Here is a 23,082-nt window from a genome sequence, read left to right as displayed (position 1 = left end):
CCGGATGAAATGTCTGACGACTCAGAAAATCCGCTTCCCAATTTTCCACCCCTGGGATGTGGATTGCAGACAAGTGGCAGGAGTGAGTCTCCGCCCATTGAATTATTTTGGTCACTTCTTCCATCGCCAGGGAACTCCTTGTTCCCCCCTGATGGTTGATATACGCAACAGTCGTCATGTTGTCTGATTGAAACCGTATGAATTTGGCCTTTGCTAGCTGAGGCCAAGCCTTGAGAGCATTGAATATCGCTCTCAGTTCCAGAATATTTATCGGGAGAAGAGATTCTTCCCGAGACCAAAGACCCTGAGCTTTCAGGGGTTCCCAGACCGCGCCCCAGCCCACCAGACTGGCGTCGGTCGTGACAATGACCCACTCTGGTCTGCGGAAGCTCATCCCTTGTGACAGGTTGTCCAGGGTCAGCCACCAACGGAGTGAATCTCTGGTCCTCTGATCTACTTGTATCGTCGGAGACAAGTCTGTATAATCCCCATTCCACTGACTGAGCATGCACAGTTGTAATGGTCTTAGATGAATTCGCGCAAAAGGAACTATGTCCATTGCCGCGACCATCAAACCTATTACTTCCATGCACTGCGCTATGGAAGGAAGAAGAACAGAATGAAGTACTTGACAAGAGCTTAGAAGTTTTGATTTTCTGGCCTCTGTCAGAAAAATCCTCATTTCTAAGGAGTCTATTATTGTTCCCAAGAAGGGAACTCTTGTTGACGGAGATAGAGAACTTTTTTCTACGTTCACTTTCCACCCGTGAGATCTGAGAAAGGCCAGGACAATGTCCGTATGAGCCTTTGCTTGTGGTAGAGACGACGCTTTAATCAGTATGTCGTCCAAGTAAGGTACTACTGCAATGCCCCTTGGTCTTAGCACCGCTAGAAGGGACCCTAGTACCTTTGTGAAAATTCTTGGAGCAGTGGCTAATCCGAATGGAAGTGCCACAAACTGGTAATGCTTGTCCAGAAAGGCGAACCTTAGGAACCGATGATGTTCCTTGTGGATAGGAATATGTAGATACGCATCCTTTAAATCCACCGTGGTCATGAATTGACCTTCCTGGATGGTAGGAAGAATTGTCCGAATGGTTTCCATTTTGAACGATGGAACCTTGAGAAATTTGTTTAGGATCTTGAGATCTAAGATTGGTCTGAATGTTCCCTCTTTTTTGGGAACTATGAACAGATTGGAGTAGAATCCCATCCCTTGTTCTCCTAATGGAACAGGATGAATCACTCCCATTTTTAACAGGTCTTCTACACAATGTAAGAATGCCTGTCTTTTTATGTGGTCTGAAGACAATTGAGACCTGTGGAACCTCCCCCTTGGGGGTAGCTCCTTGAATTCCAGAAGATAACCTTGGGAGACTATTTCTAGCGCCCAAGGATCCAGAACATCTCTTGCCCAAGCCTGAGCGAAGAGAGAAAGTCTGCCCCCCACCGATCCGGTCCCGGATCGGGGGCCAACATCTCATGCTGTCTTGGTAGCAGTGGCAGGTTTCTTGGCCTGCTTACCTTTGTTCCAGCCTTGCATTGGCCTCCAGGCTGGCTTGGTTTGAAAAGTATTACCCTCTTGCTTAGAGGATGTAGAACTTGGGGCTGGTCCGTTTCTGCGAAAGGGACGAAAATTTGGTTTATTTTTAGCCTTAAAAGACCTATCCTGAGGAAGGGCGTGGCCCTTACCCCCAGTGATATCTGAAATAATCTCTTTCAAGTCAGGGCCAAACAGCGTTTTCCCCTTGAAAGGTATGTTAAGCAATTTGTTCTTGGAAGACGCATCCGCTGACCAAGATTTTAGCCAAAGCGCTCTGCGCGCCACAATAGCAAACCCCGAATTTTTCGCCGCTAATCTAGCCAATTGCAAAGTGGCGTCTAAAGTAAAAGAGTTAGCCAATTTAAGAGCATGAATTCTGTCCATAATCTCCTCATAAGAAGAATCTTTATTGAGCGACTTTTCTAGTTCATCGAACCAGAAACACGCTGCTGTAGTGACAGGAACAATGCATGAAATTGGTTGTAGAAGGTAACCTTGCTGAACAAACATCTTTTTAAGCAAACCCTCTAATTTTTTATCCATAGGATCTTTGAAAGCACAACTATCTTCTATAGGGATAGTAGTGCGTTTGTTTAGAGTAGAAACCGCCCCCTCGACCTTGGGGACTGTCTGCCATAAGTCCTTTCTGGGGTCGACCATAGGAAACAATTTCTTAAATATAGGGGGAGGGACAAAAGGTATGCCGGGCCTTTCCCATTCTTTGTTTACAATGTCCGCCACCCGCTTGGGTATAGGAAAAGCTTCGGGGGGCCCCGGGACCTCTAGGAACTTGTCCATCTTACATAATTTCTCTGGAATGACCAAATTGTCACAATCATCCAGAGTAGATAACACCTCCTTAAGCAGAGCGCGGAGATATTTAAATTTGAATGTAATCACATCAGGTTCAGCTTGTTGAGAAATTTTCCCTGAATCTGAAATTTCTCCCTCAGACAAAACCTCCCTGGCCCCCTCAGACTGGTGTAGGGGCATGTCAGAACCATTATCATCAGCGTCCTCATGCTCTTCGGTATTTTCTAAAACAGAGCAGTCGCGCTTTCGCTTATAAGTGGGCATTTTGGCTAAAATGTTTTTGATAGAATTATCCATTACAGCCGTTAATTGTTGCATAGTAAGGAGTATTGGCGCACTAGATGTACTAGGGGCCTCCTGTGTGGGCAAGACTGGCGTAGACGAAGGAGGGGATGATGCAGTACCATGCTTACTCCCCTCACTTGAGGAATCATCTTGGGCATCATTTTCTCTAAATTTTTTGTCACATACATCACATCTATTTAAATGAGAAGGAACCTTGGCTTCCTCACATACAGAACATAGTCTATCTGATAGTTCAGACATGTTAACAGGCATAAACTTGAAAACAAAGTACAAAAAATGTTTTAAAATAAAACCGTTACTGTCACTTTAAATTTTAAACTGAACACACTTTATTACTGAATATGTGAAAAAGTATGAAGGAATTGTTCAAAATTCACAAAAATTTCACCACAGTGTCTTAAAGCCTTAAAAGTATTGCACACCAAATTTGAAAGCTTTAACTTTAACTTAAAATAACGGAACCGGAGCCGTTTTTATATTTAACCCCTATACAGTCCCTGGTATCTGCTTTGCTGAGACCCAACCAAGCCCAGAGGGGAATACGATACCAAATGACGCCTTCAGTAAGCTTTTTCTATGTATCTGAGCTCCTCACACATGCATCTGCATGCCTTGCTTCCCAAAAACAACTGCGCATTAGTGGCGCGAAAATGAGGCTCTGCCTATGATTAGAGAAGGCCCCCAGTGAAAAAAGTGTCCAATACAGTGCCTGCCGGTTATTTAACATAATTCCCAAGAATAAAATAACTCCTCAAAGCTATAAACTATTAAAAATGCTTATAAATCAATCGTTTTAGCCCAGAAAAATGTCTACCAGTCTTTAAAGCCCTTGTGAAGCCCTTTATTCTTATTTAATAAAAATGGCTTACCGGATCCCATAGGGAAAATGACAGCTTCCAGCATTACCAAGTCTTGTTAGAAATGTGTCATACCTCAAGCAGCAAAAGTCTGCTCACTGTTTCCCCCAACTGAAGTTAATTCCTCTCAACAGTCCTGTGTGGAAACAGCCATCGATTTTAGTAACGGTTGCTAAAATCATTTTCCTCTTACAAACAGAAATCTTCATCTCTTTTCTGTTTCAGAGTAAATAGTACATACCAGCACTATTTTAAAATAACAAACTCTTGATTGAAGAATAAAAACTACATTTAAACACCAAAAAACTCTAAGCCATCTCCGTGGAGATGTTGCCTGTACAACGGCAAAGAGAATGACTGGGGAAGGCGGAGCCTAGGAGGGATCATGTGACCAGCTTTGCTGGGCTCTTTGCCATTTCCTGTTGGGGAAGAGAATATCCCACAAGTAAGGATGACGCCGTGGACCGGACACACCTATGTTGGAGAAACATAATTTATGCTTACCTGATAAATTTATTTCTCTTGTGGTGTATCCAGTCCACGGATCATCCATTACTTGTGGGATATTCTCCTTCCCAACAGGAAGTTGCAAGAGGATCACCCACAACAGAGCTGCTATATAGCTCCTCCCCTAACTGCCATATCCAGTCATTCGACCGAAGACAAGCAGAGAAAGGAGAAACCATAGGGTGCAGTGGTGACTGTAGTTTAAAATTAAAAAATACCTGCCTTAAAATGACAGGGCGGGCCGTGGACTGGATACACCACAAGAGAAATAAATTTATCAGGCAAGCATAAATTATGTTTTCTCTTGTAAGGTGAATCCAGTCCACGGATCATCCATTACTTGCGGGATACCAATACCAAAGCTAAAGTACACGGATGAAGGGAGGGACAAGGCAGGTACCACTGCCTGTAAGACCTTTCTCCCAAAAATAGCCTCTGAAGAAGCAAAAGTATCAAATTTATAGAATTTTGAAAAGGTATGAAGCGAAGACCAAGTCGCCGCCTTGCAAATCTGTTCAACAGAAGCCTCATTTTTAAAGGCCCATGTGGAGCCACAGCTCTAGTAGAATGAGCTGTAATCCTTTCAGGAGACTGCTGGCCAGCAGTCTCATAAGCTAAGCGGATTATACTTCTTAGCCAAAAAGAAAGAGGTTGCCGAAGCCTTTTGGCCTCTCCTCTGTCCAGAGTAGACAACAAACAAAGCAGATGTTTGACGAAAATCTTTAGTAGCTTGTAAATAATACTTTAAAGCACGAACCACGTCAAGATTGTGTAATAGACGTTCCTTCTTTGAAGAAGGATTAGGACACAGTGATGGAACAACAATCTCCTGATTGATATTCTTATTAGATACCACCTTAGGTAAAAACCCAGGTTTGGTGCGCAGAACTACCTTATCTGCATGGAAGATCAGATAAGGAGAATCACATTGTAAGGCAGATAACTCGGAAACTCTATGAGCCGAGGAAATGGTTACAAAAAAAAAAAAAAAAAAACTTTCCAAGATAAAAGCTTAATATCTATGGAATGAAGAGGTTCAAACGGAACCCCTTGAAGAACTTTAAGAACCAAATTTAAACTCCATGGCGGAGCAACTGGTTTAAACACAGGCTTGATTCTAACTAAAGCCTGACAAAAAGCCTGAACGTCTGGAACATCCGCCAGACGCTTGTGCAAAATAATAGACAGAGCAGAAATCTGTCCCTTTAAAGAACTAGCTGACAATCCTTTTTCCAATCCTTCTTGGAGAAAAGATAATATCCTGGGAATCCTGACTTTACTCCACGAGTAACCCTTGGATTCACACCAATAAAGATATTTACGCCATATCTTATGATAGATTTTCCTGGTGACAGGCTTTCGTGCCTGAATTAAGGTATCAATGACTGACCCGGAGAAGCCACGCTTTGATAAAATCAAGCGTCCAATCTCCAGGCAGTCAGTCTCAGAGAAATTAGATTTGGATGGTTGAAAGGACCCTGAAGTAGAAGGTCCTGTCTCAGCGGCAGAGTCCATGGTGGAAAGGATGACATGTCCACCAGATCTGCATACCAAGTCCTGCGTGGCCACGCAGGCGCTATTAAGATCACCGATGCTCTCTCCTGCTTGATTTTGGCAATCAGACGAGGGAGCAGAGGAAACGGTGGAAGCACATAAGCCAGGTTGAAGAACCAAGGTGCAGCTAGAGCATCTATGCAAACACCTCCGGATGGAGTTCCCACTCCCCCGGATGAAAAGTCTGACGACTTAGAAAATCCGCCTCCCAGTTCTCTACACCTGGGATATGGATAGCTGATAGGTGGCAAGAGTGAATCTCTGCCCAGCAAATTATCTTTGAGACTTCTAACATCGCTAGGGAACTCCTTGTTCCCCGTTGATGGTTGATGTAAGCCACAGTCGTGATGTTGTCCGACTGAAATCTGATGAACCTCATTATCGCTAGCTGAGGCCAAGCCTGAAGAGCATTGAATAGCTCTCTCAGTTCCAGAATGTTTATTGGAAGGAGTGTCTCCTCCTGAGTCCACGATCCCCGAGCCTTCAGGGAGTTCCAGACTGCCCCCCAGCCTAGAAGGCTGGCATCTGTTGATACAATTATCCAATCTGGCCTGCGAAAGGTCATACTTTTGGACAGATGGACCCAAGATAGCCACCAGAGAAGAGAATCCCTGGTCTCTTGATCCAGATTTAGTGGAGGGGACAAATCTGTGTAATCCCCATTCCACTGACTGAGCATGCAGAGTTGCAGCGATCTGAAATGTAGGCGTGCAAACGGCACTATGTCCATTGCCGCTGCCATTAAGCCGATTACTTCCATACACTGAGCCACCGAAGGGCGAGAAGTGGAATAAAGAACACGGCAGGAATTTAGAAGTTTTGATAACCTGGACTCCGTCAGGTAAATCCTCTTTTCTACAGAATCTATTAGAGTTCCCAGAAAGGAGACTCTTGTGAGAGGGGATAGAGAACTTTTCTTCGTTCACCTTCCACCCATGCGACCTCAGAAATGCCAGAACTATGTCCGTATGAGACTTGGCAATTTGCAAATTTGACGCCTGTATCAGGATGTCGTCTAAATAAGGGGCCACTGCTATGCCCCGTGGTCTTAGGACCGCCAGAAGTGACCCCAGAACCTTCATAAAGATTCTTGGGGCTGTAGCTAACCCAAAGGGAAGTGCTACAAACTGGTAATGCCTGTCTAGGAAGGCAAACCTGAGAAACCGATGATGATCTTTGTGTATCGGAATGTGAAGATAAGCATCCTTTAAATCCACTGTAGTCATGTATTGACCCTCCTGGATCATAGGAAGGATAGTATGAATAGTCTCCATCTTGAATGATGGGACTCTGAGGAATTTGTTTAAGATCTTTAGATCCAAAATTGGTCTGAAGGTTCCCTCTTTTTTGGGAACCACAAACAGATTTGAATAAAAACAAAATTTTTGCTTACCTGATAAATTCCTTTCTCCTGTAGTGTGGTCAGTCCACGGGTCATCATTACTTCTGGGATATTAACTCCTCCCCAACAGGAAGTGCAAGAGGATCACCCAGCAGAGCTGCTATATAGCTCCTCCCCTCTACGTCACACCCAGTCATTCGACCGAGAACCAACGAGAAAGGAGAAGCCAAAGGGTGCAGTGGTGACTGGAGTATAATTTAAAAATTTAGACCTGCCATAAAAACAGGGCGGGCCGTGGACTGACCACACTACAGGAGAAAGGAATTTATCAGGTAAGCATAAATTTTGTTTTCTCCTGTTAAGTGTGGTCAGTCCACGGGTCATCATTACTTCTGGGATACCAATACCAAAGCTAAAGTACACGGATGACGGGAGGGACAGGCAGGCTCTTTATACGGAAGGAACCACTGCCTGAAGAACCTTTCTCCCAAAAACAGCCTCCGAAGAAGCAAAAGTGTCAAATTTGTAAAATTTGGAAAAAGTATGAAGAGAAGACCAAGTTGCAGCCTTGCAAATCTGTTCAACAGAAGCCTCATTCTTAAAGGCCCAAGTGGAAGCCACAGCTCTAGTAGAATGAGCTGTAATTCTTTCAGGAGGCTGCTGTCCAGCAGTCTCATAAGCTAAACGTATTATGCTACGAAGCCAAAAAGAGAGAGAGGTAGCCGAAGCTTTTTGACCTCTCCTCTGACCAGAATAAACGACAAACAGGGAAGACGTTTGTCGAAAATCCTTAGTTGCCTGTAGATAAAATTTCAGGGCACGGACTACATCTAGATTGTGTAGAAGACGTTCCTTCTTCGAAGAAGGATTAGGACACAAAGATGGAACAACAATCTCTTGATTGATATTCCTGTTAGTGACCACCTTAGGTAAGAACCCTGGTTTAGTACGCAGAACTACCTTGTCTGAATGAAAAATCAGATAAGGAGAATCACAATGTAAGGCAGATAACTCAGAGACTCTTCGAGCCGAGGAAATAGCCATTAAAAACAGAACTTTCCAAGATAACAGCTTGATATCAATGGAATGAAGGGGTTCAAACGGAACACCCTGTAAAACATTAAGAACTAAGTTCAAACTCCATGGTGGAGCAACAGTTTTAAACACAGGCTTGATCCTAGCCAAAGCCTGACAAAAAGCTTGAACGTCTGGATGCTCTACCAGACGTTTGTGTAAAAGAATGGACAGAGCTGAAATCTGTCCCTTTAAGGAACTAGCGGATAAACCCTTTTCTAAACCTTCTTGTAGAAAAGACAATATCCTAGGAATCCTAACCTTACTCCATGAGTAACTCTTGGATTCGCACCAATATAAGTATTTACGCCATATTTTATGGTAAATCTTTCTGGTAACAGGCTTCCTAGCCTGTATTAAAGTATCAATTACTGACTCAGAAAAACCACGTTTTGATAAAATCAAGCGTTCAATTTCCAAGCAGTCAGCTTCAGAGAAATTAGATTTTGATGTTTGAAGGGACCCTGGATCAGAAGGTCCTGTCTCAGAGGCAGAGACCAAGGTGGACAGGATGACATGTCCACTAGATCTGCATACCAAGTCCTGCGTGGCCACGCAGGCGCTATTAGAATCACCGATGCGCTCTCCTGTTTGATTCTGGCAATCAATCGAGGAAGCATCGGGAAGGGTGGAAACACATAAGCCATCCCGAAGGTCCAAGGTGCTGTCAAAGCATCTATCAGAACCGCTCCCGGATCCCTGGATCTGGACCCGTAACAAGGAAGCTTGGCGTTCTGTCGAGACGCCATGAGATCTATCTCTGGTTTGCCCCAACGTCGAAGTATTTGGGCAAAGACCTCCGGATGAAGTTCCCACTCCCCCGGATGAAAAGTCTGACGACTTAGGAAATCCGCCTCCCAGTTCTCCACTCCCGGGATGTGGATTGCTGACAGGTGGCAAGAGTGAGACTCTGCCCAGCGAATTATCTTTGATACTTCCATCATTGCTAGGGAGCTTCTTGTGCCTCCTTGATGGTTGATGTAAGCTACAGTCGTGATGTTGTCCGACTGAAACCTGATGAACCCCCGAGTTGTTAACTGGGGCCAAGCCAGAAGGGCATTGAGAACTGCTCTCAATTCCAGAATGTTTATTGGAAGGAGACTCTCCTCCTGAGTCCATGGTCCCTGAGCCTTCAGAGAATTCCAGACAGCGCCCCAACCTAGTAGGCTGGCGTCTGTTGTTACAATTGTCCAATCTGGCCTGCTGAATGGCATCCCCCTGGACAGATGTGGCCGAGAAAGCCACCATAGAAGAGAATTTCTGGTCTCTTGATCCAGATTCAGAGTAGGGGACAAATCTGAGTAATCCCCATTCCACTGACTTAGCATGCACAATTGCAGCGGTCTGAGATGTAGGCGTGCAAAGGGTACTATGTCCATTGCCGCTACCATTAAGCCGATCACCTCCATGCATTGAGCCACTGATGGGTGTTGAATGGAATGAAGGACACGGCATGCATTTTGAAGCTTTGTTAACCTGTCTTCTGTCAGGTAGATCTTCATTTCTACAGAATCTATAAGAGTCCCCAAGAAGGGAACTCTTGTGAGTGGAAAGAGAGAACTCTTCTTTTCGTTCACCTTCCATCCATGCGACCTTAGAAATGCCAGTACTAACTCTGTATGAGACTTGGCAGTTTGAAAGCTTGAAGCTTGTATCAGAATGTCGTCTAGGTACGGAGCTACCGAAATTCCTCGCGGTCTTAGTACCGCCAGAAGAGCACCCAGAACCTTTGTGAAGATTCTTGGAGCCGTAGCCAATCCGAATGGAAGAGCTACAAACTGGTAATGCCTGTCTAGGAAGGCAAACCTTAGATACCGGTAATGATCCTTGTGAATCGGTATGTGAAGGTAAGCATCCTTTAAATCCACTGTGGTCATGTACTGACCCTTTTGGATCATGGGTAAGATCGTCCGAATAGTTTCCATTTTGAACGATGGAACTCTTAGGAATTTGTTTAGGATCTTTAAATCCAAGATTGGCCTGAAGGTTCCCTCTTTTTTGGGAACTACAAACAGATTTGAGTAAAACCCCTGTCCGTGTTCCGACCGCGGAACCGGATGGATCACTACCATTAGTAAAAGATCTTGTACACAGCGTAGAAACGCCTCTTTCTTTATTTGGTTTGTTGACAACCTTGACAGATGAAATCTCCCTTTTGGGGGAGAGGATTTGAAGTCCAGAAGATATCCCTGAGATATGATCTCTAACGCCCAGGGATCCTGGACATCTCTTGCCCAAGCCTGGGCGAAGAGGGAAAGTCTGCCCCCCACTAGATCCGTTCCCGGATCGGGGGCCCTCAATTCATGCTGTCTTAGGGGCAGCAGCAGGTTTCCTGGCCTGCTTGCCCTTGTTCCAGGACTGGTTAGGTCTCCAGCCTTGTCTGTAGCGGGCAACAGCTCCTTCCTGTTTTGGTGCAGAGGAAGTTGATGCTGCTCCTGCCTTGAAATTACGAAAGGAACGAAAATTAGACTGTCTAGCCTTAGCTTTGGCTTGAGGCAGGGCATGGCCTTTACCTCCTGTAATGTCAGCGATAATTTCTTTCAACCCGGGCCCGAATAAGGTCTGCCCTTTGAAAGGTATGTTAAGTAATTTAGATTTAGAAGTAACATCAGCTGACCAGGATTTTAGCCACAGTGCTCTGCGTGCCTGAATGGCGAATCCGGAATTCTTAGCCGTAAGTTTAGTTAAATGTACTTCGGCATCCGAAATAAATGAATTAGCTAGCTTAAGTGTCTTAAGCTTGTTTGAAATCTCATCTATAGTTATTGAGTCAAGAGTCTCTTCCAGGGACTCGGACCAAAAAGCGGCCGCGGCCGTGACAGACGCAATACATGCAAGGGGTTGCAATATAAAACCTTGTTGAACAAACATTTTCTTAAGGTAACCCTCTAATTTTTTATCCATTGGATCTGAAAAGGCACAGCTATCCTCCACCGGGATAGTGGTACGCTTAGCCAGAGTAGAAACCGCTCCCTCCACCTTAGGGACCGTCTGCCATAAGTCCCGTGTGGTGGCGTCTATTGGAAACATTTTTCTAAATACAGGAGGGGGGGAAAAGGGTACACCGGGCCTATCCCACTCCTTAGTAATTATCTCTGTAAGCCTCTTAGGTATAGGAAATACGTCAGTACTCGCCGGTACCGCATAGTATCTATCCAGCCTACATAATTTCTCTGGGATTGCAACGGTGTTACAATCATTCAGAGCTGCTAATACCTCCCCTAACAGTACACGGAGGTTTTCGAGTTTAAACTTAAAATTAGAAATGTCTGAATCCATCCTATTGGGATCAGAACCGTCACCTGCATATTGAAGCTCTCCGTCCTCATGTTCAGCATACTGTGACGCAGTATCAGACATGGCCCTATTATCAACAGCGCACTCTGTTCTCACCCCAGAGTGATCACGCTTGCCCCTTAGTTCTGGTAATTTAGCCAAAACTTCAGTCATAACATTAGCCATATCCTGTAATGTGATTTGTAATGGCCGCCCTGATGTACTCGGCGCTACAATATCACGCACCTCCCGAGCGGGAGATGCAGGTACTGACACGTGAGGCGAGTTAGTCGGCATAACTCTCCCCTCGTTGTTTGGTGAATGATGTTCAATTTGTACAGATTGACTTATTTAAAGTAGCATCAATGCAATTAGTACATAAATTTCTATTGGGCTCCACTTTGGCTTTAGCACATATAGCACAGAGATATTCCTCTGAGTCAGACATGTTCAACACACTAGCAATTAAACTAGTAACTTGGAAATACTTTTCAAAGCAATTTACAAATAATATGAAAACGTACTGTGCCTTTAAGAAGCACAGAAAAAGTTATGACAGTTGAGAAATAATAAACTTGAGAAACTATAACATCAAATTCTTTCTGGTAAAAACACAATTTTAGCAAAGGATTGCCCCCATTAGCAATGGATAACTAACCCTGAATAGCAGAAAAAATGTACAGAAAATAAACGTTTTTTATCACAGTCAGTCACAATCTCACAGCTCTGCTGTGAGTGATTACCTCCCTCAAATTAACTTTTGAAGACCCCTGAGCTCTGTAGAGACGAACCGGATCATGCAGGAAAGACAAGAGACTTCTGACTGAATTTTCTGATGCGTAGCAAAAGCGCCAAAATAGGCCCCTCCCCCTCACACACAACAGTGAGGGAGATCAGTAACTGTCTTAAATTAAATAAAACGACTGCCAAGTGGAAAAAACAGTGCCCAAAACAATTTTTCACCCAGTACCTCAGATAATTAAACGATTTAACATGCCAGCAAAAACGTTTAACATCAAATAAATGAAATGTCATTAGAAAGCCTGTTGCTAGTCACTGCAAATTAGGCTAAAGTCTTATGCATACAGTATTATCCCAGTGAAGTGCCATTCCCCAGAATACTGAAGTGTAAATATACATACATGACAGCCTGATACCAGTTGCTACTACTGCATTTAAGGCTGAGCTTACATTATATCGGTATGGCAGAATTTTCTCAGTCAATTCCATTGTCAGAAAATAATATGCTGCTACATACCTCTTTGCAGGTTAACCTGCCCGCTGTCCCCTGATCTGAAGTTTACCTCACTCCTCAGATGGCCGAGAACAGCAATATGATCTTAACTACGCCGGCTAAAATCATACAAAAAACTCAGGTAGATTCTTCTTCAAATTCTACCAGAGAAGGAACACACTCCGGTGCTGTTATAAAATAACAAACTTTTGATTGAAGGTATAAAACTAAGTATAATCACCACAGTCCTCTCACACATCCTATCTATTCGTTGGGTGCAAGAGAATGACTGGGTGTGACGTAGAGGGGAGGAGCTATATAGCAGCTCTGCTGGGTGATCCTCTTGCACTTCCTGTTGGGGAGGAGTTAATATCCCAGAAGTAATGATGACCCGTGGACTGACCACACTTAACAGGAGAAATCCCTGTCCCTGTTCCTCCTTTGGAACTGGACGGATCACTCCCATAACTAGGAGGTCTTTAACACAATGTAAAAATGCCTCTCTCTTTATCTGGTTTGCAGATAATTGTGAAAGGTGAAATCTCCCTTTTGGAGGGGAAGCTTTGAAGTCCAGAAGATATCCCTGGGATACAATTTCCAACGCCCAGGGATTCTGGACATCTCTTGCCCAAGCCTGGGCGAGGAGCGAAAGTCTGCCCCCTACTAGATCCGTTGCCGGATAGGGGGCCAATCCTTCATGCTGTCTTAGAGGCAGCAGCAGGCTTTTTGGCCTGCTTACCTTTGGTCCAGGTCTGGTTAGGTCTCCAGACCGACTTGGACTGGGCAAAAGTTCCCTCTTGTTTTATATTAGAGGAAGTTGATGCCGCACTCGCCTTGAAATTTTGAAAGGCACGAAAATTAGTCTGTTTGGCCCTATCTTGAGGAAGGGCATGACCTTTTCCTCCAGTGATATCAGAAATGATCTCCTTCAAACCAGGCCCGAATAGGGTTTGCCCCTTGAAGAGAATATTAAGCAGGTTAGACTTTGAAGTAACGTCAGCTGACCAAGATTTAAGCCATCGCGCCCTACGCGCCTGAATAGCAAAACCAAAATTCTTATCCGTTAGTTTAGTCAAATGAACAATGGCATCAGAAACAAAAGAATTGGCTAGCTTAAGTGCTCTAAGCTTGTCAAGTATGTCATCCAATGGAGTCTCTACCTGTAAAGCTTCTTCCAGAGACTCAAACCAGAAATCCGCAGTAGCAGTGACAGGGGCAATGCATGCAAGGGGCTGTAGAATAAAACCTTGTTGAATAAACATTTTCTTAAGCTAACCCTCTAACTTTTTATCCATTGGATCTGAGAAAGCACAACTGTCCTCGACAGGGATAGTAGTACGCTTAGCTAGGGTAGAAACTGCTCCCTCCACCTTAGGGACCGTTTGCTATAAGTCCCGTGTGGTGGCAACTATGGGAAACATTTTCTTAATAATAGGAGAGGAAGAGAACGGCACACCTGGTCTATCCCATTCCTTAGTAATAATATCTGTAAACCTTTTAGGTATTGGAAAAACATCAGTGCACACCGGCACTGCATAGTATTTATCCAGTCTACACAATTTCTCTGGCACTGCAATTGTATCACAGTCATTCAGAGCAGCCAAAACCTCCCTGAGCAACACGCGGAGGTGTTCAAGCTTAAATTTAAATGTTGACATATCAGAATCAGGTTGAATCCTCTTCCCCGAGTCAGAAAAATCACCCACAGAAAGACGCTCTCCTTCCTCAGCTTCTGCATATTGTGAGGGGGTATCAGACAGTTACTAAAGCGTCAGTATGCTCTGTATTTCTTCTAACTCCAGAGCTGTCTCGCTTTCCTCATAACCCAGGTAGTCTGGATAATACCGCTGCCAGGGTATTATCCATGACTGCCGCCATGTCTTGTAAAGTAAACGCCATGGGCGCACTAGATGTACTTGGCGCCATTTGAGCGAGAGTCCCTTGGGCGGGATTCAAAGGGTCTGACACGTGGGGTGAGTTAGTCGGCATAACTTCCCCCTCGTCAGATTCCTCTGGTGATAAATTTTTTAAAGACAGAATATGATCTTTATTGCTTAAAGTGAAGTCAGTACATTTGGTACACATTCTAAGAGGGGGTTCCACCATGGCTTCTAAACATTTTTAACAGGCACACCAAACTGCCACAGCCTTGCTGTGGGCCTACCTTCCCCAACAAACGATTTTGGAAAGCCTAAAAGCCCTTGAGAGAGGTCCTATAGCATTCAGGGGACTCCTGGAGGAAGTTACTGTGCAAAAAAGCGCTAAATTAGGCCCCTCCCACTCATAGTAACACAGTGGAAAGCCTCAGGAAACTGTTTCTAGGCAAATTTAAGCCAGCCATGTGAAAAAAAACTAGGCCCCAATAAAGTTTTATCACCAAAGTATATATATATATATATAAAAACGTTTAAACATGCCAGCAAACGTTTTATATTGCAAATCTATAAGAGTATTACCTCAGAAAGTAAGCATGATACCAGTCGCTATTAAATCACTGTATTCAGGCTTACCTTACATAAATCTGGTATCAGCAGCATTTTTCTAGCATTCACATCTTCTAGAAAATAATTTTAACTGCACATACCTCATAGCAGGATAACCTGCACGCCATTCCCCCGCTGAAGTTACCTCTCTCTTCAGTCATGTGTGAGAACAGCAATGGATCTTAGTTACAACCTGCTAAGATCATAGAAATCACAGGCAGATTCTTCTATTTTTCTGCCTGGGACACAATAGTACAACTCCGGTACCATTTAAAAATAACAAACTTTTGATTGAAGCAAGATAACAGCTACATTTCACCACTTCTCTCTTACTACCTCCATGCTTGTTGAGAGTTGCAAGAGAATGACTGGATATGGCAGTTAGGGGAGGAGCTATATAGCAGCTCTGTTGTGGGTGATCCTCTTGCAACTTCCTGTTGGGAAGGAGAATATCCCACAAGTAATGGATGATCCGTGGACTGGATACACCTTACAAGAGAAATAGGGTTGCGAAAGGTATGAGGGATCATTGCACTGGGTCTTGAGAAACCTGCATTAAACCAACCTGAGAGAAAATACGCTCATCATGCACATGTATGCAGCCTTATCAGTGAGCAATTCTGTTCTCGGTTGCCAAATAGCTCAATTTGTTTTCACTAGAACGTACCTTTAACCAGAGGCACTACATATCTTCCAATTATAGTTAGTTTGTCTTTACACCCACCTGTTAAATTGAATGAACACAAGATTCCAGATCTCCAGCACATTAGGGTCATCCATGTTCACCAGATGTGCAGCATCACGTCCACCAATGCGGTCATAGTGAATCTCACTACATGGGCCACAGGGGCCAGTGTCACCCATCTCCCAAAAGTTATCCTTCATGCTTCCTGGTAGGATTCGACTCTCAGGTAACCTGGAAATATACATGAAATTATATGATAATGGATGAAAAAGTAACCATTTTTAAGGAATTCTAAAAACATTGTGTAATAACTGATATGTTCTTCACTCTTTCATATTACCTGCATGTACACTTATCTGTAGTTTGTAAATATCATACAGTGTAGATTAACAAAAATAAATGAAGGTATCAATAGGACATTGCTATGCCTCTTGGTTAAAACATGCCTAGCTCCAACGCCTAATTCAAACATCAAAATTTAAAAAGGATTTCCACAGAAATTCCAAACTAATCAAAATCCCTTTGTTTGGTAGTCAAGTCCAGCGTGCATTATCGCAAGCAGGTAACCTTCTGCATAATAATTTAGAAATTACATTACTACTATATTCTCACAAATGGCATGCAGAATTAGGCACTTGTATTGTGGACTCCAGATGGAAAAGTGTTTTAAATAATATAAAAACGTTTGTTCGTTCCCCTCAAATACTAGAGGTGAATACTAAAATCCTAATAAAATGGTATCTTACTCCTGCCTGATTATCGGTAATATACAGAGGAGCTTCTGCTGGGTGTTGGTGGGGTGTGAAGACCATAGCTAGAGTCACTGAGTTGTTTTCCTTAGAAGAATATGGATTCCTAAAACATAATAAACTATTTTTTGGACGTAAAATTGTACTGGGAGCAAACATTATCTGAAAAAAATCCAAACTGCAGCGGCACTCAAAAATACAAAATATTAATTGAAACAAAATAAAATAAAAAAATACAGACAACAAGTCCTTTATCATGTATAAAATACAAAGAACCACAGCCACTATTTAACCCCTTAGTGACCAGACCACTTTTCAATTTGTTGACCATCTGGGACCAAGGCTATTTTTGCATTTCTGCGATGTTTGTGTTTAACTGTAATTTTCCTCTTACTCATTTACTGTACCCACACATATTATATACTGTTTTTCTCGCCATTAAATGGACTTTCTAAAGATATGATCATTTTCATCATATCTTATAATTTACTATAAAAAAAAAATATAAAATATGAGGAAAAAATATGCACTTTTTCTAACTTTGAGCCCCAAAATCTCTTACACATCTACAACCACCATAAAATACCAATGCTAAACAGTTTCTAAATTTTGTCCTGAGTTTATAAATACCCAGTGTTTACATGTTCTTTGCTTTTTTTGCAAGTTATAGGGCAATAAGTACAAGTAGCACTTTGCTATTTCAGAACCATGTTTTTCAAAATTGGCGATAGTTACATTGTAACACCAATATCTGTCAGGAATCCCTGAATAACCCTTCAAATGTATATATTTTTTAAAAGAAGACAACCTAAGGTATTAAACTTGGGGTATTTTGACTTTTTTCATGCAACCAATCTATGCCAAAGTTTGGGGGGGGGGGGAAAAAATAATTTGATTTTTTGACAAAATAGCAATTTAAGAATACATTTACTGATAATATCAAGGGTTACTGCCAAATAACACCCTAATATGTCTTCAGCAGCATCTCCTGGGTACAGTGATACCACCCATGTATAGGTGTGTCGGGTTCTCTGGGGGCTAAAAGGCCTTAATTTTAGGAAGCGCATTCCAGTTTTTCAACTTGGAATTTTCACATCGGTCATCATGCACCCATGTCCTATTTGGGACATTTCTGAAGCTGGCCAATGGAATTTACCCCCATCAAACCATATATTTTTGAAAAGTAGACACCCTAGGGTATTTCAAATGCTGGTATTTTCACACTTTCCATGAACTTATTTAACCACCAGTCTTTGTCAAACTTTTGGGTAGTCATTTTTTTGTGTTATTTTTCACACACATTGTACTTTAGGCATGGATTCTCAGCTCCTGTTATGTGTTACTGCCAAAAAACACCTCAATAATTTGTTCAACAACATCTCCTGAGTACAGTGATACCACCCATGTATAGGTGTGTTGGGTTCTCTGGGGGCTAGAAGGCCTTATTTTTAGGAAGCGCATTCCAGTTTTTCAACTTAAAATTTTCACATCGGTCATCATGCACCCATGTCCTATTTGGGACATTTCTGAAGCCGGCCAATGAAATTTACCCCCATCAAACCATATATTTTTGAGAAGTAGACCCTCTAGGGTACATGCAACGAAAAGGAGAGAGAGCGCACAAAGGATTCAAGTGTAGATTTTTATTCACAAAATTTGCACACGTAAATAAGATGCACTTACTAGAAGTGAGATTAAAAAGGCAATCAGAGTTCAACTCTCTTTCCTCCACTTTAATGACTGCTCCACACTGCTACCTAGGAAAGTCAGTGTCCCCGGATGTTGATATGCACAAAACCGGCTTCTGTAGCAGGGCTTTCCGGATGCCCTTGCTAGCTGCCTGTCTGCCAATGGGAGGGAGCGGATCAAGTAGAAGTCTGAGCGTCGGACCTGTCTGCCGGTTCCTAACGCGTTTCCCCCAGTCAGCGGCTGGGCTTTTTCAAAGGATAGAGTCAGATATGATTTTTCTTGCCGCCCTCTTCTTTTAAAGGGCAAGTGTCCAATTGAATTTGTGGGTGTGTTTATTTGGCCAATCATAACGTCCAAATAGTCCTGTGTGTTGTTGTACACTGATGGCCAATCAGATAATAAAGGGAGTGATTTTTAGAGCCAATTGCCATACTCCATATGTATATTTGTTTGTTTAGCCACACAGCAGAAGCGCTGTCATTTCTCAACAGCCTGTGTTATAAAAAACAAGCGTTCATGTTATAAACAAACATACTTTTGGTTTACATGCAAGTTATATATTGTGCTTTTCAAAAATGTATAACATATTATATATATTATTATCGATCAGGAATATAATATATTATCGGTCTGATATATTGTGGTGTTCTTACAAAGTTACTAATAGTAGCTCTGGATCAAATTATGTTAGAATTGTGTTATATTTCCTGACTATCAGAGCACAAATTCTATACCTAATTAGAGATAACATCTTTTATTTTCGAATGCCCATGATTGCCCTAAAAATATATATAAGCTGTGATGTTATTGATATTATTAATATTTACAGTTTATGTCATATTGGACGCTGGTAGTCTAGTGAATTACATAACTGAATATACATTATTTAAATCTAATTTATGTGGGCCGTACGAAACGCCAAATATGACGGCGAGTTAATAAACACATATACAATATAGAAAAAAAAAGATGACAAATCAGTGTTCCTAAACATTTTTTGGAATGCCACAGACATAACCCTAGCTCTCTCAAAGTTCAAGTTATTGATAGAGTTCCTACAACTAAACCTAATCGCCTTTTAGAATTGAGAAAGTTGGAAACTAAATGGATTTATAAACTAAACACATTACAACCATATGGTCTTAATATAGACATAGAAGCAGCAGCATTTGTATAAAAACGTATAAAAACATTCAAATGAAAATTAAAACAATAAATTAAAAATAAATAAATAAAAATATTTAATACATACTGTCTCAACTAAATTTTCAAATTTTTAATTTTCTAATTTTTAAAATTTTCTAATTATTAATTTTTCAGATTAATATAATATAATAATAATAATAATGTTTTTAATATAGAAAATTAAATTTAAATAATGTATATTCAGTTATGCAATTCACTGTGTGATTCATTATGTGTGTATGTTTAACAACATTAGTTTAATATGTGCTTTTAAATAATTTCATTACGATCCAAACTTATCAATTTTATAGGAATGTGCAATTTTAATATCAGAACACACAATATGGTACATATCAGGTAGTTGTAATATATATAAAATAAGGGACAACATGGGTCAAAAAACGTTTATTGCAGGAGTATAAAATAGACTACCAGCGTCCAATATGACATAAACTGTAAATATTAATAATATCAATAACATCACAGCTTATATATATTTTTAGGGCAATCATGGGCATTCGAAAATAAGATGTTATCTCTAATTAGGTATAGAATTTGTGCTCTGATAGTCATTAGGAAATATAAAACAATTCTAACATAATTTGATCCAGAGCTACTATTAGTAACTTTGTAAGAACACCACAATATATCAGACCGATAATATATTATATTCCTGATCGATAATAATATATATAATATGTTATACTTTTGGTTTACATGTGAGTTATATATTGTGCTTTTCAAAAATGTATGTTTGTTTATAACATGAACGCTTGTTTTTTATAACACACGCTGTTGAGAAATGACCGCGCTTCTGCTGTGTGGCTAAACAAACAAATATACATATGGAGTATGGCAATTGGCTCTAAAAATCACGCCCTTTATTATCTGATTGGCCATCAGTGTACAACAACACATAGGACTATTTGGACGTTATGATTGGCCAAATAAACACACCCACGAATTCAATTGGACACTTGCCCTTTAAAAGAAGAGGGCGGCAAGAAAACATAATTTATGCTTACCTGATAAATTCCTTTCTTCTGTTGTGTGATCAGTCCACGGGTCATCATTACTTCTGGGATATAACTCCTCCCCAACAGGAAATGCAAGAGGATTCACCCAGCAGAGCTGCATATAGCTCCTCCCCTCTACGTCAGTCCCAGTCATTCGACCAAGAATCAACGAGAAAGGAGTAACCAAGGGTGAAGTGGTGACTGGAGTATAATTTAAAAGATATTTACCTGCCTTAAAACAGGGCGGGCCGTGGACTGATCACACAACAGAAGAAAGGAATTTATCAGGTAAGCATAAATTATGTTTTCTTCTGTTATGTGTGATCAGTCCACGGGTCATCATTACTTCTGGGATACCAATACCAAAGCAAAAGTACACGGATGACGGGAGGGATAGGCAGGCTCATTATACAGAAGGAACCACTGCCTGAAGAACCTTTCTCCCAAAAATAGCCTCCGAAGAAGCAAAAGTGTCAAATTTGTAAAATTTGGAAAAAGTATGAAGCGAAGACCAAGTTGCAGCCTTGCAAATCTGTTCAACAGAGGCCTCATTCTTAAAGGCCCAAGTGGAAGCCACAGCTCTAGTGGAGTGAGCTGTAACTCTTTCAGGAGGCTGCTGTCCAGCAGTCTCATAGGCTAAACGTATTATGCTACGAAGCCAAAAAGAGAGAGAGGTAGCAGAAGCTTTTTGACCTCTCCTCTGTCCAGAGTAAACGACAAACAAGGAAGAAGTTTGGCGAAAATCTTTAGTTGCCTGCAAGTAGAACTTGAGGGCACGAACTACATCCAGATTGTGTAAAAGACGTTCCTTCTTTGAAGAAGGATTTGGACACAAGGATGGGACAACAATCTCTTGATTGATGTTCCTGTTAGTGACTACCTTAGGTAAGAACCCAGGTTTAGTACGCAGAACTACCTTGTCTGAGTGAAAAATCAGATAAGGGGAATCACAATGTAAGGCTGATAACTCAGAGACTCTTCGAGCCGAGGAAATAGCCATTAAAAACAGAACTTTCCAAGATAACATTTTTATATCAATGGAATGAAGGGGTTCAAACGGAACACCCTGTAAAACGTTAAGAACTAAGTTTAAACTCCATGGTGGAGCAACAGCTTTAAACACAGGCTTGATCCTAGCTAAAGCCTGACAAAAGGACTGGACGTCTGGATTTTCTGACAGCCGTCTGTGTAACAAGATGGACAGAGCTGAAATCTGTCCCTTTAATGAACTAGCTGATAAACCCTTTTCTAAACCTTCTTGTAGAAAAGACAATATCCTAGCGATCCTAACCTTACTCCAGGAGTAACCTTTGGATTCGCACCAGTATAGGTATTTCCGCCATATTTTATGGTAAATCCTTCTGGTAACAGGCTTCCTAGCCTGAATCAGGGTATCAATAACCGACTCAGAAAAACCACGTTTTGATAAAATCAAGCGTTCAATTTCCAAGCAGTCAGCTTCAGAGAAGTTAGATTTTGATGTTTGAATGGACCCTGTATCAGAAGGTCCTGTCTTAGAGGTAGAGACCAAGGCGGACAGGATGACATGTCCACTAGATCTGCATACCAAGTCCTGCGTGGCCAAGCAGGTGCTATTAGAATTACTGATGCTCTCTCCTGTTTGATTTTGGCAATCAATCGAGGAAGCAGCGGGAAGGGTGGAAACACATAAGCCATCCTGAAGTTCCAAGGTGCTGTCAAAGCATCTATCAGAACTGCTCCCGGATCCCTGGATCTGGACCCGTAGCGAGGAAGTTTGGCGTTCTGGCGAGACGCCATGAGATCTATCTCTGGTTTGCCCCAACGTCGAAGTATTTGGGCAAAGACCTCCGGATGAAGTTCCCACTCCCCCGGATGAAGAGTCTGGCGACTCAAGAAATCCGCCTCCCAGTTCTCCACTCCCGGGATGTGGATTGCTGACAGGTGGCAAGAGTGAGACTCTGCCCAGCGAATTATCTTTGATACTTCCATCATTGCTAGGGAGCTTCTTGTCCCTCCCTGATGGTTGATGTAAGCTACAGTCGTGATGTTGTCCGACTGAAACCTGATGAACCCCCGAGTTATTAACTGGGGCCAAGCCAGAAGGGCATTGAGAACTGCTCTCAATTCCAGAATGTTTATTGGAAGGAGACTCTCCTCCTGATTCCATAGTCCCTGAGCCTTCAGAGAATTCCAGACAGCGCCCCAACCTAGTAGGCTGGCGTCTGTTGTTACAATTGTCCAGTCTGGCCTGCTGAATGGCATTCCCCTGGACAGGTGTGGCCGATGAAGCCACCATAGAAGAGAATTTCTGGTCTCTTGATTCAGATTCAGAGTAGGGGACAAATCTGAGTAATCCCCATTCCACTGACTTAGCATGCATAATTGCAGCGGTCTGAGGTGTAGGCGTGCAAAAGGTACTATGTCCATTGCCGCTACCATTAAGCCGATCACCTCCATGCATTGAGCTACTGACGGGTGTTGAATGGAATGAAGGACGCGGCATGCATTTTGAAGTTTTGTTAACCTGTCTTCTGTCAGGTAAATCTTCATTTCTACAGAATCTATAAGAGTCCCCAAGAATGGAACTCTTGTGAGAGGAAAGAGAGAACTCTTCTTTTCGTTCACTTTCCATCCATGCGACCTTAGAAATGCCAGAACTAACTCTGTATGAGACTTGGCAGTTTGAAAGCTTGAAGCTTGTATTAGAATGTCGTCTAGGTACGGAGCTACCGAAATCCCTCGCGGTCTTAGTACCGCTAGAAGGGCACCCAGAACCTTTGTGAAGAT

General features: G+C 42.2%; 1 protein-coding gene across 3 annotated transcripts in view; it reads right to left on the bottom strand.

The window, feature by feature from the left end:
* AARS1 (alanyl-tRNA synthetase 1) overlaps positions 1 to 23,082 on the bottom strand; it is a 127,294-nt gene that overhangs the window by 41,794 nt on the left and 62,418 nt on the right. For all 3 annotated transcript variants that reach the window (XM_053702195.1, XM_053702212.1, XM_053702204.1), the window contains exon 5: positions 15,714 to 15,905. In XM_053702195.1, coding sequence (XP_053558170.1) covers positions 15,714 to 15,905 — 192 coding nt within the window. The remainder of the gene's footprint in view (positions 1 to 15,713; positions 15,906 to 23,082) is intronic.

The sequence above is a fragment of the Bombina bombina genome, chromosome 1, assembly GCF_027579735.1.
Source record: "Bombina bombina isolate aBomBom1 chromosome 1, aBomBom1.pri, whole genome shotgun sequence".
NCBI classification, from domain to species: Eukaryota; Metazoa; Chordata; class Amphibia; order Anura; family Bombinatoridae; genus Bombina; species Bombina bombina.
This window is presented reverse-complemented; position numbering and strand designations above follow the sequence as displayed.